Source organism: Pleurodeles waltl, chromosome 5 (assembly GCF_031143425.1).
Source record: "Pleurodeles waltl isolate 20211129_DDA chromosome 5, aPleWal1.hap1.20221129, whole genome shotgun sequence".
NCBI lineage: Eukaryota > Metazoa > Chordata > Amphibia > Caudata > Salamandridae > Pleurodeles > Pleurodeles waltl.
The window spans coordinates 684,198,927-684,217,169 of NC_090444.1; the positions used below are offsets into that span (position 1 = coordinate 684,198,927).

An 18,243-nucleotide genomic window follows, 5' to 3' on the forward strand; every position below is an offset into this window, starting at 1 on the left:
ATGCCAGGATGGCATAGAGGGGGCAATTCCATGATCATAGACATGTTACATGGCCATATTCGGAGTTACCATGGTGAAGCTACATATAGGTAGTGACCTATATGTAGTACACGCGTGTAATGGTGTCCCCGCACTCACAAAGTTCAGTGAATTGGCTCTGAACAATGTGGGGGCACCTTGGCTAGTGCCAGGGTGCCCTCACACTAAGTAACTTTGCACCTAACCTTTACCAGGTAAAGGTTAGACATATAGGTGACTTATAAGTTACTTAAGTGCAGTGTAAAATGGCTGTGAAATAACGTGGACGTTATTTCACTCAGGCTGCAGTGGCAGGCATGTGTAAGAATTGTCAGAGCTCCCAAATGGGTGGCAAAAGGAAATGCTGCAGCCCATAGGGATCTCCTGGAACCCCAATACCCTGGGTACCTTAGTACCATATACTAGGGAATTATAAGGGTGTTCCAGTAAGCCAATGTAAATTGGTAAAAATGGTCACTAGCCTGTTAGTGACAATTTGAAAGTAATGAGAGAGCATAACCACTGAGGTTCTGGTTAGCAGAGCCTCAGTGAGACAGTTAGGCACCACACAGGGAACATATACATGCACACCTATGAGCACTGGGGCCCTGTGTGACAGGGTCCCAGTGACACATACATATAGGCCACAAACCTATGAGCACTGGGGTCCTGACCAGCAGGATCCCAGTGACACATAACAAACATACTGAAACCATAGTGTTTTCACTATGAGCACTGAGGCCTGGCTATCAGGATCCCAGTGAGACAGTGAAAACAGTGACAAACACCCTGACATACACTCACAAACAGGCCAAAAGTGGGGGTAACAAGGCTAGAAAGAGGCTACCTTCTCACACTCACCTTATTTGGTTATCATTGTGGGAGATTTTAAAATTCATTTATTGTAACCAGTGTGTCGTATATTTGAAGATTTTTGCTCAGGTGACCATAATATTGAGCAGTTTGAGCATACTACCAAAGGGAACCTGCTTGATGATATCATTGCTGATATTAATTTGCAGCATTTTGGGCAAAATGCAGAGGTAGAGGGCATTCCAGCATAAAATGGTAGATGTTCTAACTCTACCATTGACTGTGTATTCATGTCGGTTTTTCTGGTACAGTTCATTTGACATTTTGAGGTCAAACAGAATCAGTTTAGCGATCATAACACTTTACTTTTGACCTTGGAATGGAGTACAGGTGAAGTAGTTGAACCTACAGCTGGACCCCAGAATACTGACATTTTACCTCAGGACCAAGCCCGTAGACTGAAATGGAGCAAGGTCCTGTTAAGTTATTTTTTTGATAACCTACACACCCAATGTGGGTATGACATTATCTTGTTTCTAAATGACTGTACTAATGAAGAGCTCCAATTGAGTGCTTTTACTAGAATATGCAGGCAGGATGTGAACAATCTCAGGAGAGCAGAGGGTAGAGCCATATCAGGGGGAGAGAGGTTGTTTGATCATAATTGCTCTAAGGCTCACCAAAATCTACTAAAAGTTTTGAAAATAATTCCCAGGGATAAGTGCGAGATAGCTATGTGGAGGAAGAAACACGAGCAGGCCTTCATAGTACAGAAACAATAAATCAAAGAGGAAACTTTGGATCAACTACTCCAAGATAACGTTCTAAAAAAACAGTGCCAGTTTCTGAAGAAATTGTCAATCAACTGTTTTTTACCAGGGCAGCTAGCAGTGTTGTAGAGTTACCATAACACCAGATATATAGGTGATGCATTTTCAAGGGATATATGGAAGTCCAACAGTGGATTATTATTAATTCAAGGGGGAAGTGGCAGAGGCAGTGTCAACCATGTCAAAGAATAAAGTGTCTTGCCCTGATGGGTCCCAGCTGACCTATATAAAACAAACCCCAAATTTTGGGCTAAAATTGTAACCCATTTACTAAACGCAACTTGTGAAATAGGTCTACCATCCTTCTCGTCTAGGTCTATAATTATCCTGGTCTTTGAGAAAGGGTCAAGATTTGACCCACAATGTTACAGACCCATCTCTCTCATAGATTTCGTAGTTAAGGTGATAGGGAGAATGATCTGTTCCAAACTACCTGTTTGGCTGGATCAAAATAGTGTAATTTCCAACTTACAATATGGGTTTAGGCCAGGGAAAGGTACTCTAGATCAGTGCCTCAACCTACATTTAATTATTGGGAAAGACCCAATAGCTAAGGGGTACATTTTACACCTTGCCTTTTTTTGCTTAACATCTGCTTTTGATCGAGTTAATAGATCCAACTCTGGCTTCTGCTTATCAACATGGGAGTGGATCATAACACTGTTACCTGTCTGCATGACCATCACTGTGACCTCTAAGCAGTTATGAGGTATAATCAGACCAGGAGTTTGTCCTCGCTTATAAAAGCACACAGGGGAGTAACACAAGACTACAAATGAGCTCCACTCTTATATGCATAATATATCAACAATCTGGTTCCAACCTTACGTACAGCTTGTACAGCTATCCCTTGGGTAGAAACTCAGTTAGTCCCTTCACTCCTATCTGAGGACGATGTCAAGTTGATAGCAAGAACAGCATTGAGTCTTCCTTAATTCCTTTTTAGGTTTTATGAATTCTTTAGACCTGATTATCAACTACACAAAATCTCACACAGTGGTCATGGGCCTCAAAAACAAATGCCAGAGGAAATGTTTTAGTGAAAGTATTGAAATTACCAGGGTACCTACCTTCTGCTATTTGGGGGTCCTTTGTGACAAAAGAGGTTCTTGAGCTCTGTTAAGGAAGGCTAAATGGAATATAATGTCAAGAGCTGTAGCAGCGATATTTGATTTTACAAATAGATTAGGGACTTACCAAGCAAAATGTATTCATATTGCCAGCTATGGGAGTGATATTTGGGGGTATAAGGATGCTACAGATTTATAGATAGTTGAATAAAAATATTGAGAAGGCTGTCGTCAGTACCACAATCTACTGCTTGGTTTACAGTTCACAAAGGGTCTGATGTTGGGTACATCTCAGACCTGCTGTCTCTTTCAACATTGTTAAAGTGGATTAGGATTTGGACTAACCCTGATCTGGATCTGAACCAGACAATTATAAAAGATTGTCTGTCTCTTGAGAAGGGCAATAGCAACCCATGGCTTAGTTACATCAAGTTTAAATCTGAGAAGCTGGGCCTTCTAAGTTATTGGTCTCCAGAAAGGATTGATCTGACCTGGGTTAAGAAACACTTCCTCTCTGTTGCTTATTCTGAGAGAGAATTTAGAGAGCACTATAAACCCTCAGTAGATAGTATCAAAATCTTGCCCTTCAATATAGTTATACTTAGTTGTGTTCACAATACCTCACCGTTGTTTCCTCTTAACAAGGATTAGGATTAGGATAACCCTTCTTCATTGGTTGCTTCCGGAACCTCAGGGGAGGAATAAGGTATACATTTTGGGCCCCTGTACCTGTCACAGTTTTTCACCACAAGAAACCATGCATTTTCAGAGTTTTTTTTTAATTATTATTGTTTAATAAGACAACATTACATATTGCCTTTGTTAGAAGGGAATGGCTTTCTGCAAGTAAGACCAGCCTTAATTTATCCAGATGTTTACAAGCGATATATTGTTTGTTTTCATGTAGCTAGATTTTTAGCAGAAGCCCTTAGAGTCAGAAAGACACGATTTGATCAAGTGCAGGGCCGATGCTAAGTGACTGTGATCTGGTTTTATTTCAGGAGATTATGGGCCAGAAGTATGACCATTTCATTTTACTAGTCTCTAATTGTGATTCATTGTGAACCACCATTAGAGACTCGCAGAATGAAATGTACAAATGTGTCTCAGACACGTTTAGCGATTGCCAGTGGGGCAGCAAATTACCTACCTCATTATTATTATTCATGAGGTAGGTCGCAATTTGCGACCCGACTGGGAATAGCCGCACTCACAAGGATGGTGGCCTGCTGGGCTCAGCTGACCAACATGTGTGTGACTGCTGTTCAATACAGCATTTTTTTTAAATACAGCCCGTTTTCCTTAAGGGAAAATGGGTTGCATTTTAAAAACAAAAATGAAAGGTTTTCTCTTTATTTTTTCAGAGTATTTTTGCACGCATACACAAAGGGTAAAGGGTCCCTTGGGGACCCCTTCCCTTTTGTGAATGGGTTAACACCAATTGGAAATTGGTGTTAACTGTGATTGTTTTGCGACCACATTCACAGTCACAAAACAATCATACATACCATTCAGATTTGGTATTAGGAAGGGATGCCCTCAACACGCCCCTTCCTAATACCAAATCACAAAACCCAAATTGTGATTTGGTAAGAAGTTACTGATTCGCAATTTGGGGTTTGTACATCCTAAAAAGCATTTTTCTATTCACAAACAGTTGAGGTGGAAATCTCTGCACAGAAAAATACCTCTTTTTGTTTGCTTTAGGACTCTGAGCACTTTATCACTGCTGATCAGTGCTAAAGTACGTGTGCTCTCCCTTCTAAACTTGGTATGATTGGCTTACACCTGATTGACACTTTTAATCTAGCTATAAGTCACTTGTACAGTGGTATCCCTTATGCCCAGGGCCTGTAAATTAAATGCTACTAGTGGGCCTGTAGCACAGCTTGCGCCACCCACAGCTTTAGCCTTTTAAACCTTTCTCAGGCCTGCCACCGCAGGGCCTATGTGCTCAGTTTTCTGCCACAAGGACCTAGCATCTAAATTACTTGCCAGGCCTGGAACTCCCCTTTTACTACACATGTCACCCCTAAGGTAGGCCCTAGCTAGCTCTATGGGTAGGATGGTGTGTACGTAAAAGGTAGGACTTATGTCTTTATGTACTGCATGTCCTAGTAGTGACAAACAGCCCATGTAGTTTCTCACTACTTTGAGCGTTGCTCCTCTCATAGGATTGCATTTGAAGTGCCCTAACATATGTCTAAGTGGTATTGTTTGAACTATGGAGGGTGGTGTAGGGATGTTTGGTATGATTGGAATGGTAGTGAGAAATGCTGCTTACTGGTGCAGGTGGATTTTTTATTACCATTATAGAAATGCCACTTTTAGAAAGTGATCATTTCTCTGTGCTAATGACTGGGGTTATGTAGCTTGACTCCAACCCGCGCCTGGGGTAGAGTGACAACTGGGCCTTGTGCATACTTCTCAGACAGCTAGTACACAGGGAGGGTGGAGGTGTAACAAGATTGCATCTGCATACTGAATAGTTTTCCTGGGCTGGGAGAGGGAGAGACGGGCGCACTTTCATTTGTATAGGCTCTTTGCCCTTTGTCCTGCCTCACACAAAGGACTTGTTTACCCCTTACTGATGTCTGGAGCCAGTGCTGGAGGAGAAAGGGGACATTCCTGGAACTGTTAAGTTCTGGATGGGACTGCCCTTCCCACCTTTATGAAAGATATGCAAAATGAGTATATGTACACATTTTTAGAGCACTTTTGATACTGGGACTGAACCTTTGTCAGAAGGACTGCTGGACTACACCACAGGACTCACCTGGACTGCTCTCCTGTTGTTGCCCTGCTGCCTGGTGTCTGCTGAGTGGTACAAAGGACTCACCTGGATTGCTTTTCTGCTTGTTGCTCTGCTACCAGCTGCTCCTTGACTTGGGTTCCCCCACAGGACCTGCTGGACTGCCAGGAGGAACGGCCCGACCTGTCTTTAGGGTGCTGACTTCTTTGCCTACTGCTGCCTGCTGTGTGCATGTCCTACCAGTGTTCTCCCAGGGGGCAGCATGTGATTCTCACTGTTACCAATGCTGCCCTGGCCCTGTTGTTATAGTGCTTGGAGAAGTGCTATAATCTTTATTGGAGTGCTTTGTTTCTGTTGGCGCTAGGATCGTGAGGAGTGCTCCATTATGTTTCTTTATAGCTCATGAAGAGCGCTTCATTCTCTTTATAGCAATTGAGGAGCACTTTTTCTCCACTTCTTACCGGCTTAGTTGTGAGGAAGCACCCCTTGCGTGTGCCCCCCACCCCATGGCTGGTGCTACTGTAAGTCGCACAGATCTCCTGCCCAGGAGGGCCGGGAGGAAGGAGGAAAGTTGCAATGACTGCTGGCAGTGTTTCTCGGATTGCAGAGGATTGCACACTCCCTAGTGTCCCCGGGGCACAAGTGGGCACGCATCCCTGCAGTCAGAGCTGCAAAGACAGTCTCCCTCCTCTTCTTGACCACAATCACCACCCTGCCCCTGGATCACCGGAGATTTATGGGAGGCCTCGCACTGTGTGGGCCATGCCACTTGCAGCTAATTCCCCTGCCAGGGACAGACACAAGAGGGGGAGAGCGGTCGGCTTTGTCCTCGTGGGGGTGTTCCCCTGGCGAGTCTCCGTCCACAGTTTTGCGCCTCAAGGTGTGCCTGTGCCGTACTGGGGCAAACTCCGGGTGAGAGTGGCTTTCTTGAGGAGTCGATGGTAACCGGTAGAGGGCAGGCTCTCGTATCAAGTACTGTGATACCCCTCCTGTGCATGCCCTGAAGTAATAGCCTGGCCAAGAGGCTGTGGGCAGCTGTTGTCGATGGTTGGGATCTGCAGGGGACCCAGTGAGGTTGTCCCGCCATTGTGAGAACAGTATGATAGGCATACCTTCGAGAGCATTAATAATCTTGCTTGTGGGACATGGAAGATCCTCGACGGATGTCCCGCACCTGCCAAGCCCCTTTTGTTCAGTTTACCACCCCGATCATAAACAGGGCATAGGAGGCTCTGTAATGTTGAGAGGTGACTTCTCAATTACTGTACCCTCTCTAATATGAAGTGCAGACACGCTGTAACCTTTGCGTATAAAGTACTGTTGGGGATCCTGGCAGATGATGTACTTTCCTACCTTATTTTTTGCCCTCATGGTTTCTGCATTTTGCTTCACCAGTCTGATTATGTCATGTGCTGTCTTGACCCTTTTGGGGTGTTGTACAGATGACAGGATCAGCGTGACATATTCAGAGGGAGGGTGGGTAACACTTGTGGATGACATATGCCCTGAGGAAATATTTCCATGTTAGGTGCATTTATGTTGGTGATTATGATAACTTGCCTTTTGGGGAATGTTTCATTCTATGTGCATTCATGATGAGATATTTGGGCATCTCTGATTAATGTGTTTACTACACCATGTGCATTTCTGGTGATAATGATGGCCTGACTACTGCTTGTGTTGCAGAATCCCAGTAACCTATGTGTGTACCTGACTACTGCTTACTTTCACAGAAGATTGGTAACCTGTGTGATGTTCAGACAACTGCTTGTGTAGCAGGGCATTACTGATACATGGCATGTTCAGTCTAATGATGTTTTATGCAATACAGTATATTTTGATATAACTTGTTGTAGCGTTTCCTTTGAGGTGTATTTATTGTGTCACATGTGTTGTGTGTTGTGCAAATTCTTTACACATTGCCTCTGGGTTAAGCCTGACTGCTCGTGCCAAGCTACTATGGGGGTGAGCAGGAGTTAACTTGGGTGTGTTGCTCCCTTACCCTGACTAGAGTGGTAGGTCTTACCTGGCTGAGGTGAATACCCTAGCCAACCGGAAACCCCATTTCTAACAACTGGGTTGACTTCTTGTCCCTTGTGATGGCTCTCAATAACCTCCTATTTGGGGTTGATTTGTTCCAAGAAGGGCAAGGAGGGGAAACGACAAAATAAGTGTGACTTTCTGCACTTTCTGCTTCTGTCACTGCCTTAGTGACTCTTGAGGCGAGCATAGCCAGGGCTAACAAAGGGCAAGCCAGTGGTGTAGCAAATGATACCTCTGGTGAGCCCTAACAGACGTTCAGGCTTCCGCAATTAAACTTAAACTCTGCATGTCTCCAGAAACAAACTTTACAGCAATATCGAAAGTCTTTGACTGACAGTGAATTGTTTTTATTTTCTTTCCAGGGAAGTGAAAGTGAAAACAGGGGACTGGTTCTTTGAACAACGGGCAAAGAAATTTCCAAGTGCAGGTATTTAATTTGTTCATTTATTTAGATATAATGCGATGTGCTATATCACCAGTGTCTTATAACAAGCTTGAAAGAGTGGATGATAGGGTAAAGAACGGACACATTAGTAGTATCGACCCTGGGTAGTATTGTAGCCTTACTAATAGTGCTGGGCTAAGTCTATGGGTGATACCTCAATACACTAATAATGTTCCCATAATTGGAGAAATAGACATATAACACATGTGAAAGTTAATGTATGTATGTATGTATTTATTTAGTTAGTTATTAGTGTTTTATGAAGCACGGATATGACCCAAAGCTGACAAGAGTGCTTTACAGAGTAGCAACCCCGTGTAGTTAATGTAATAAACCAATTAGCTTTGAAGTGCACAGCATCCCTTTGTGATATTAACAATCAACAATTAACAAGTTCTGTAGCAACTTTCAACATTGAGACAATGCCATTGGACAAGTAGAAAAATGAATAAAATAGTGTTGTATATTTCTGTAAAGATCAGTGCCAGTATCATTGCTAGTTAGACCCATAAGGTAATAATGAGTACAATATATCGATATACCAATATCTCAATGTACCAATGCAAATGACATCATTGCAAGGCACACAATTATAAAAGCAATGTGGAATAACGATTGATGGCATTTGCTTCAGTTTCTGTTTTGTTCTGTTTTGCACAGGCCATTACCAGCAGTTACCTCTTATGAAAGTTAATGCATTATATTATAATTTTTTTAAAAAAAATATGTAAAAACTGATGTGCACTGGGCCAGGATGGGCGTACTTAGTGTTACTCTCAAATAGCATCTGTCAACCTTCTTTTTCGGCATGGGCGATGTGTTGTGACACATGGTGGCATGCTTGTTGTGCCTATGATAAAGAAGAGAAATGTTTTTGCAATGTTTCTTTTGCCAACGTGTTATTACTTCACCTGGAAGCCAACCTAAGAAGAAGGCATTGATATCCATCTTTCACTCCGGTGTTCCTTCTAGCGGGGTCTTTTTCCACCAATGCTCTTGGTTTCACGTATACCGTTTGATTGCACTGACAGACCTTTTTTTCAGACGTGCTACAGATGGGGGATTGACGTGCTGTACTGTCTATAACAGGGTCTCTAACCTTTTTTGTAGAAGAGCTACTTATGTTTGATGAAAATCATCCCAAGTTACGAACATTATTAGTGTTATAATACTGGCCACATCAAACAAGATTATACTGGTGGCCCACATATGCAAGCCTGCTAGCAGTGATCACCTAAGTGCACCAAGCAGGGTTGTTAGGAGTAATGTAAAAAGGCTTTGTATATTTGGAATGCCCCAACGTGGGTAATACAAAACACATATAGCTGCGTTGCCCCTGGCAACGTAAGAATGTTAGGTATAGGTCTCCACAATGCCACATGATTTATCACTTAAATATCACCTTTTAATATATTTTGGAAATGTAGTCATGTTTCTTCAAACCTCATTCTGTGAGTTCTGAAAATATACACATTTTCGTCTGAACAACACTCTATCAATGTTATTATACCTATTTATTGCAACCAAGCAAAAGCTTCTAATTTAGTAGGATATGCTGCAGAAAGAAGAGCTACTTACTGGTAGCTGGATAGCTACCAGCAGCTCGCACACTACTCGTTGGAGAACCCTGGTCTATAATGAATCTATTGTATGTCCACACGTGGGTTTGGTTAAGAATGGGTGCACATAAGCTTGCACAAGTAGAATTGCAACTAGTAACGGATTAAAGCACAGCTGAGTTTTGACATTCATGCTTTGTAAAATATATTGGCAGAATGTTTTAATTCTCTGACTGGAGCAAATTCTTTCACTCCAAACGTGAGCTTTGTAGTATTACCTCTTTTAATGTATATGTGGTGACTTGGAGTTATTGTTTCAAATAACCCTGGGTTTACAACAAACACTAGATGCCACAGTGAAATATAGGGTATGAATAGATTAGAAAACACAAACATGGTTGTTTTTTTCAAATGCTTTTTATTCAAACGCTCAGGGGAATTTCGGGTAGTGATACTCACCCACACATTTTAAATCGCTATTGCATGACAAGTGTAACTTCTATACTGACGACACAGCAAGTGAAGAAGATACTAAGAGAAATGACAAGCACAACAATAAAAAGCTATTGCGCTGTAAGCTGCAAGAACTGAATGGACTAAAGAAGCCAGATGAAACTGGGAGTCAAGCAGCGTTCAGGTCCATATCACGTGGATCCATGTTCCATAGCCTTGGCATCTGGAGTAGCAGTCGAAACATGCTGATTGCATTTATGTGAATAAACAGGAATGAAATATATACCATGCAGACCATCAACTGTGCAATAGCTCAAAATGCATTTTTTTTAAATCCTCCCATCCTCAAGTGGTGGCAAGTTATGACTGAAAGTCCCAGTCTATACTGTGGAATTAATCTGGAGATCTGTTTCTTTCTTCCAATCAGTGGAGGTCAGACTTCCTCTGCCTTAATGCGAAGATTCCCTCCACTCCTGGAACAATGGATTTTGGCACCGTAAAAGAGGCTGAGCCCTCAACATCCTCAAGCAAAACCTTACAGAGTTTCTCCTCCTTTGAGTCGCCTGCATCTGAGATGTCGGGTAGAGCTGTCTGGCTCCTTAGGACAGGCGTAGAGACCCAGGTTTATCTCTATCCAGGGCAGGTGATCTTCTATAATTCTCAAGGACAGGCCCAGCCTTAGCGTAGGCTAGCCTATTCAGCATCAGTCTCAAGGATTTCCCCAATGATTTGCTCCTGGTGGGCTGCAAGAGTGAGCTGAAGGGGCAGGGACTGGCTTTATATGGATTGAAGAGGCCCGAGATGGCTTCCGGTTTACGCCGCCTCAGTATTCTGAGTTCGCACATTTAAATGCAGCAGCCGCGTGTTTAAGAGGAGGGCTTTGGGCACCAGCTCCTTTTTATTTACAAATTAAGCACTGCTCCTGCACTTCTCTTTTAATCAAAATGAGACACTTGCTCGTTTGGCTGCAATTTGATGTCTGCAAATCCAGAGGCTTTATCTTCAAGGGCACCACCGAGACCACGTGATATCTTTTCCTGTTTTTTCACGGTAAGCTACTGGGGTCTGTCAGGCAATTGTTGAAACAGCAGTGCCATCACGTGATTTTAGATCACGTGTTATCTAGAAATTCGTTGTACAGAGATTATAGCAGAGATGATGGGGGAAACCATGTTGTGCACAGATGGGCAAATTGGTGACAAATCAGTTTTCATATTTCATAATTTAGTATAACAGATAAAACGGTGGAAATGTCAACGAACAAGCAAACGTAAAATATTAGACCAATTGATTTAATATGCAAAACCTACATCAATTATAACTTCACATCAATTAAACCTTTTGTGTTATTATTACACTGGCGATGAATGGCAATGTCCACCTAACTGAACTCACATAAATAAGTCACTCTACTGAAAGTGGGGCCGCACACAGTACTGCCCATCTAACCCCGGGCACCCCCGCTTTGACCACATCCCGCCAGTCCTAATCTTATTTCTCTGGCTCCCTGTGGATGCCCATTGCATCTCTAAGACTGACTGCAGTTCAGGTTTCCGATTGTTACCTCTGCGGTGCGCTGCTTGACAAACTGAAACAACAGAAAGGATAGGACGAGACACCCCCTCCAAATTACTCCGTGGACTTTAGAAGCACATCTAGCCGAACACATCAATATAGCATAATCTAGTGCCTTTAAAAAGCACTTTTTGAGGCAGGGCCCTGATAATCAAATCAGACAGGGCAGGTCACCCTCCACCAAGCGCACTGCAATCAGACTACCCCTAGGACACATTCAGCAGAAAATCATCTTGAACCCACCAAAACCTTTCCATCTTGTTTTTACCTTGAAGTTCGCCCCTACTGACGGGTGCCTAAAAGGCTTCCCTGTTATAGGTCTTGACAGGCCTGTGGCTCCTTTAAAGTAATTCTTACAGGGGTCACAAAGAATTGGTCAATCATTATCGCGCTGGATCTAAAGTCTCCGCTGCAAAGCAGTTGGTGACATCCAGGAACACTATTAGTTGGAAGGGTCTGCTGTTCAGTGGAACTCGTGTGACAACCCTCCATCCCACTTCCTCACAACTCAGGGGCCCACAAGGCCTGGCTTCACAGAAGTCCTATGGATTCCAGCCCCACCACTCCATCTTTGCACAGTGAAACACATTCTTGACACTGCATGCATGCCCCTGACATCATGAAGGAAAAGAATCCCACTTACATGGAACTGCATACACAAACTTACTTTACACGAGGAAAACCGGTCGGCAATCGTCTCTATAGGGATAGTGGTGTCCCCTGACTGTAGATTATGCTGCCACCACTTTCTGCCAGCACACAGAATAGACTGAGCGGACAATAGTCATCGTCATTTAGAGGGGTACACTTTGCGTTCCCATATAGTAGGCCAAGCCCTGGTGTTTTACAACTGTAAAACGGGAGTACCTTCCAGTGAGATTGAATGATTGCCGAGTCCACTAGAAGAAAATACCAATGGCTATTCAGAGGAGCATTCAAGGGCAGGTTGGCAAACTTGACAAAGTTGTGCTGAGGATTTGATCCCAACAAACCTGCGGGCCACATGTACGAAATACAGGTTTTTCAACTCGCAAAGTGGATCACAAATGATCTACCTCATGAATATTCATGAGGTAGGTTGCAATTTGCGACCCCATTGGTAATGGCCACCCTCACAGGGAAGGTGGCCTGCTGGAGACAGCAGACCACCATGTCTGTGACTGCTTTTAAATAAAGCATTTTTTTTTAAGCAGCCCATTTTCCTTAAAGGAAAACGAGATGCATTTAAAAAAACAAAAAATTAAAAGTTTTTCGCTGCCATTCACAAAGGAGAAGGGGTCCCATGGGGACCCCTTCCCGTTTGCGAATGGGTTAGCACCAGTTTGAAACTGGTGATAACTGCGATTGTTTTGCGAACGCATTTGCAGTCACAAAACAATCATACATGGGACTGCGACTCGCAATTAGGAAAGGAACACCCCTTCCTAACTGCGACTCGCAAACCCTTTTTGCGATTCGGTAAATAGATTAACGAATCGCAAAAATGGGTCTGTACATCCCAAATTGCATTTTGCACGTCGCAAACCGCCCGATTCGCTGTTTGCTACGTGCAAAATGCTTCGTACATGTGGCCCTGCATGAGGCAGGAGTGTTATGAGAAGTATGCGACAGCCCGGACACCACTAGACCATAAAATATCTCCTTTTCTCAAACAGATAAAAATACAAAATGACCAGCAAGACGGTAGAGAAGACCAAATGAATCTACCAATTAATATTCTTCACACACTGAAAATGTTGCTGAAAGCTTTTACAAATACATCTTGCACCTTCTCAGTGGGATTCAAAACCATTCAGGCTACTTCTACAGGCTAGCACCACCCCACCACGTATCACAGAATCCACCTAATAGCCGTTATCACGCTTAGAGGTTTGCCAACATTCGACTGTTTTCTTTCTACTGTCATAGAATTCATTTTCTCCATCTGAGTCTTACCAGGAGTCTTAAACTTAAAAAAAAACTGTCATTACATGGCACTGCGTCTCACCCGCATGCATTTATTTGCTGGGATCGCTCCTGCACAGTGTTTAATTTGTGCTTGTTAGTTTTTGAGGGCCGGGGCTTATTCTTCTGCCTCAAGCATTTGCTGCGAGCAAAAGACACATATGGGGAAAGACGGAGGAAGAGAAAAACGAAGACGCGTCACAAAGGGAGAAAGCAGGAAGCTGCAAGAGTGAGCTGAAGGGACAGGGAATGGATTGAAGAGGCCCGAGATGGCTTCCGGTTTACGCCGCCTCAGTATTCTGTGTTCGCACATTTAAATGCAGCAGCCGCGTGTTTAAGAGGAGGGTTTTGGGCACCAGCTCCTTTTGATTTACAAATTAAGCACTGCTCCTGCACTTCTCTTTTAATCAAAATGAGACACTTGCTCCTTTGGCTGCAATTTGATGTCTGCAAATCCAGAGGCTTTATCTTCAAGGGCACCAACGGGAACACGTGATATCTTTTCCTGTTTTTTCACTGTAAGCTACTGGGGTCTGTCAGGCAATTGTTGAAACAGCAGTGCCATCACGTGATTTTAAAGGGAAAGACACGTTATCTAGAAATTCGTTGTACAGAGATTATAGCAGAGATTATGGGGGAAACCATGTTGTGCACAGATGGGCAAATTGATGAGAAATCCGTTTTTATATTTCATAATTTAGTAGAACAGATACAACGGTGGAAATGTCAACGAACAAGCAAACGTAAAATATTAGACCAAATGATTTAATGTGCAAAACTTATATCAATTATAACTTCACATCAATTACACCTTTTGTGTTATTATTACACTGGCGATGAATGGCAATGTCCACCTAACTGAACTCCCATAAATAAGTCACTATGCTGAAAGTGGGGCCGCACACAGTACTGCCCATCTAACCCCGGGCACCCCCGCTTTGACCACATCCCGCCAGTCCTAATCTTGTTACTCTGGCTCCCTGTGGATGCCCATTGCACATCTAAGACTGACTGCAGTTCAGGTTTCCGATTGTTACCTCTGCGGTGCGCCGCTTGACAAACTGAAACAACAGAAAGGATAGGACGAGACACCCCCTCCAAATTACTCCGTGGACTTTAGAAGCACATCAATATGGCATCATCTAGTGCCTTTAAAAATAATTTTTTGAGGCAGGGCCCTGATAATCAAATAAGACTTTTTGACTAATAGGGCTTTTTGACAAATAAGACCTTTTGTTAATAAGATTCAAAGCTACCTCCCCAGAGAAGGTCCCGTAATTCATGCTAGTGTAAGTGGATGGAGTAATCTTTACCAGGCCCCATCACTGGTGGTAACAGACATATTTGTCTCAGTTCTGCAGTGCAGCCCACTTACTGTCAACAATGCTGCAGTGATGAACATTTATAAGTCTCTAAAATGATGCGTCAGTGCTCACATTTGTTCAACACCCCTACAATGCACAGTGATACACATAGGTCCCCCCTAATTCACATAATGACAACATTGTTGTTTTGATGTTGTTGTTCTCTTATTTTACTTCTTCTTCTACTTATTATTATTATCATCATCATCAATATTATTATTATTATCATCATCAAATGTTTCCAAGGCAAAGTCTCACAGAAACAGTGAAAGATAAAATAATTGTATCAAATCCCATAAGCAGCAGTACTATAGTAGTATAACAAGCATAATCAATCCTTTCGTCACCAGCTTAAAAGACGGAATATTTTATCATCGACTCCTAAATTAATAAAGGGCACAGTTAAAAAAATAATTAGAATACATCAATCAGAAATGTTATTTTTTGAGTTGGCCTGATATATATATATATATATAGTTAACAAGGGCGGCTCCAATATCTAATGATTTCAGAGCGGATAAAGTGGCTGGTGCATCTGACTGACTAAATAATCCATATATTAAAAATAGAGGACTCAGATTTTTTTTCCTTTCATAATTCGTACTAACTTTTATCTTACCTATAGGACTATACTTAAAGGGCTATGAAGAAGCTATCTCACGAGGACTGGAACCTACGACACATAGGTTACACACCTCACTGAAATAGGTGCATCAACACACTGATCTATCTCCATATGACTGGAACTTGTAACCAGTTTGCCAAGTACAAATGTCTGCACTAGGTGCACGAACCCTCTGTGGTTTTGATATAAAATTAAAGCCTGTGACTTACAGGCTACACATTGATCTCCCCAGGCAAAATATTAACCCGGTTATCTATTTTAAGGATTAAAAATAGTGGCCTGCAGGCTCCACTTAGAGCTCTGCAGTAAGTGCAGTATTCCAATATGGCAGCTCAACTACATTAGAATGTATACTTAGAGTCTGTGTATGTTTTCACCACTTTATTTCTACTGTCATTATTCTGTCGATCTGTGACTAGGGGCATAGCTTAAATAGGGAGTTTGAGATGCGACAACACCCTCAATTAAATGCATTCTTGGCTTAGCAATTTGGCCTGGAGGACCTGAGTTGGGTCTGCTAGGAATGTGTTGGTTTTTCTCATCTTTCTCATGTCACTAAGAGGTTTTAACTTGTTATTTTTCTGGATCATGAACATAAATATAAATAGTACCCAGTTTACAAGAAACATCTGCACCCAAAGAAGTAGGCCTGGAATGGATGCAAATTTGCTGCTTGTTGAATTTCCCAAACATTGGTAGCAGTAGACTTGGAAAGTTGCGGCAGTATCAGGTTTCCAGGCAAACCACTGGCAATCGAACACCCAAAAGGTGATGGGGGTAAATGCTTGCAAATAGTTTAACCAGTGGCAATTGCGCAGGGTTTTCATTCTAACCAAGGCTTTGCGAAATGGGCATTATTTGCTTTCATGTAATAACTGACAATTTCTGCAAGTATGCAAAACACAAATTGGTCATTTTGTTCTATATTTTGGTGTGAGATGTGTCCTCACGTACATTTTTAGTGCGAAGACACATTTAAAGACAAGCTTTTGCAAGGCAATATGTCTCACATTTGTGAGACTTAGAGCTGTTGGTGATGTAAATGACAATGGGCCACATGTAGGTAGTTTCCAAATTGCGACTTGCAAATTGTTAGTCAGAGCGACTCGCAATTTGCAAGTCGCAAATCGGAATGTAGGATGGTGTCACTGACACGATCTGCGACTCACAAGGGGGTCACAAAGGCCCACCTCATTAATATTCATGAGGTGGGTCGCAATTTACGACCCCCTTGCGAGTGGCGGCATTCACAGGGGTGGTGGCCTGCTGCGGATAGCAGACCACAATGTCTGTGACTGTTTTTTAATAAAGCAGTTTTTTTTTTGTAATGCAGCCCGTTTTCCTTAAAGGAAAACGGGCTGCATTACAAAAACGAAAAATGAAACGTTTTTGGTTCATTTTTTCAGAGCAGGCAGTGGTCCATAGGACCACTGCCTGCTCTGAAAACATGTTTGCAGTTCCATTCACAACAGTGAAGGGGTCCCATGGGGACCCCTTCCCTTTTACGAATGGCTAGCACCTATTTCAAGTGGGTGCAAACTGCGATTGCTTTGCGACCGCGTTCGCAGTCACAAATCAATCTTGCATTGCACTGCGACTCGCAATTAGGAAGAGGACACCCCTTCCTAAATGCGACTCGCAAACCTGTTTTGCGATTCGGTAACCATGTTACTGAATCACAAAACAGGTTTTGTGCATTGCAGAGTGCATTGTGCACCTCGCAAACAGCGAAAATCGCTGTTTCCTATGTGCAAAATGCTTCCTACATCTGGCCCAATGTCTTTTACCTAAGTGTTTTGTTTTGAGTGTACTGGATGTATGCAAGGTACCATAGCAACCCTCCCAGGTCTGCCACTGCAGGACAGAGGACACACCAAGGCCGCCATCTTGGGAGTGTTTTTGCCTCATTCTTACAGTCTGGCTGTGATACCCTAGAGATGCAACCTTTTCTGGTGTGTTTGCCTAAACGTTTATAGCACCAAACAAGCCACAAAGAGGCACCTTCGTGGCATTTAACCTGGCGAATGAGGGGATCAAAAGAGTTAGGAGCAAAGAAAAGGGGGCAGCCATATGTTTCTGTGCGTTAAACTTTTAAAGGAATTATTCCTCTACATTGGCAATACCAGTCTAACTTTTAAAAACATTGACTGTATACAAAGAGAATAACACAAGAGGCAGCTTAACTGCAAATTAATTGTAGCAATTTTTGTTAAGAATGGCATCTACTTTGCAGCGCTATGAAATGGCAGAACCTGTATTACCAAGTGCTATATAAAAAAAAACGAGTTATTCCCAGACTGCCCAAACACGCACCAGACAAAGAAGCCTAGGGAAGAGAATGTGGCATATGGGCTAGAGTTACCGACTTTGGAGCTGGGGAACACAGTTGAGTCTTGTCGCCAGGCTCACCATCCTGTGATTCTGGGCAAATCAATTAATCTCCCCTTGCTAACAAAACTGAATGTGTTCTTGTGTAACTGGTGCTCATGTAAAGCACTGTAATACCTTTGCATTGAGTTCATGCTAACTGAACTCCCTTTGAAGAGTCCCAATTTACATCCAAAGGCTAGATTTTTTTGCTATCAAGCTTGAGGCCTTGAAGTGCTTGGGTCTGGAGTCATGACTCCTTTTCCACCATTTTGGAGCGAACAACTTTTGCCATCTTCTTGCCTAGAACTAACTTATGTTAGCTTGGTTGGTGACCTTCCAGAAGTTATCAAGAGTATGTGCTATCACTTAATGTTAAGCTCTA

The 18,243-nt window shown here is 42.7% G+C and overlaps 1 protein-coding gene across 2 annotated transcripts in view; it reads left to right on the forward strand.

Moving 5' to 3' along the window:
• SYTL3 (synaptotagmin like 3) overlaps positions 1-18,243 on the forward strand; it is a 459,450-nt gene that overhangs the window by 137,382 nt on the left and 303,825 nt on the right. For both annotated transcript variants that reach the window (XM_069234590.1, XM_069234589.1), the window contains exon 4: positions 7,889-7,953. In XM_069234590.1, coding sequence (XP_069090691.1) covers positions 7,889-7,953 — 65 coding nt within the window. The remainder of the gene's footprint in view (positions 1-7,888; positions 7,954-18,243) is intronic.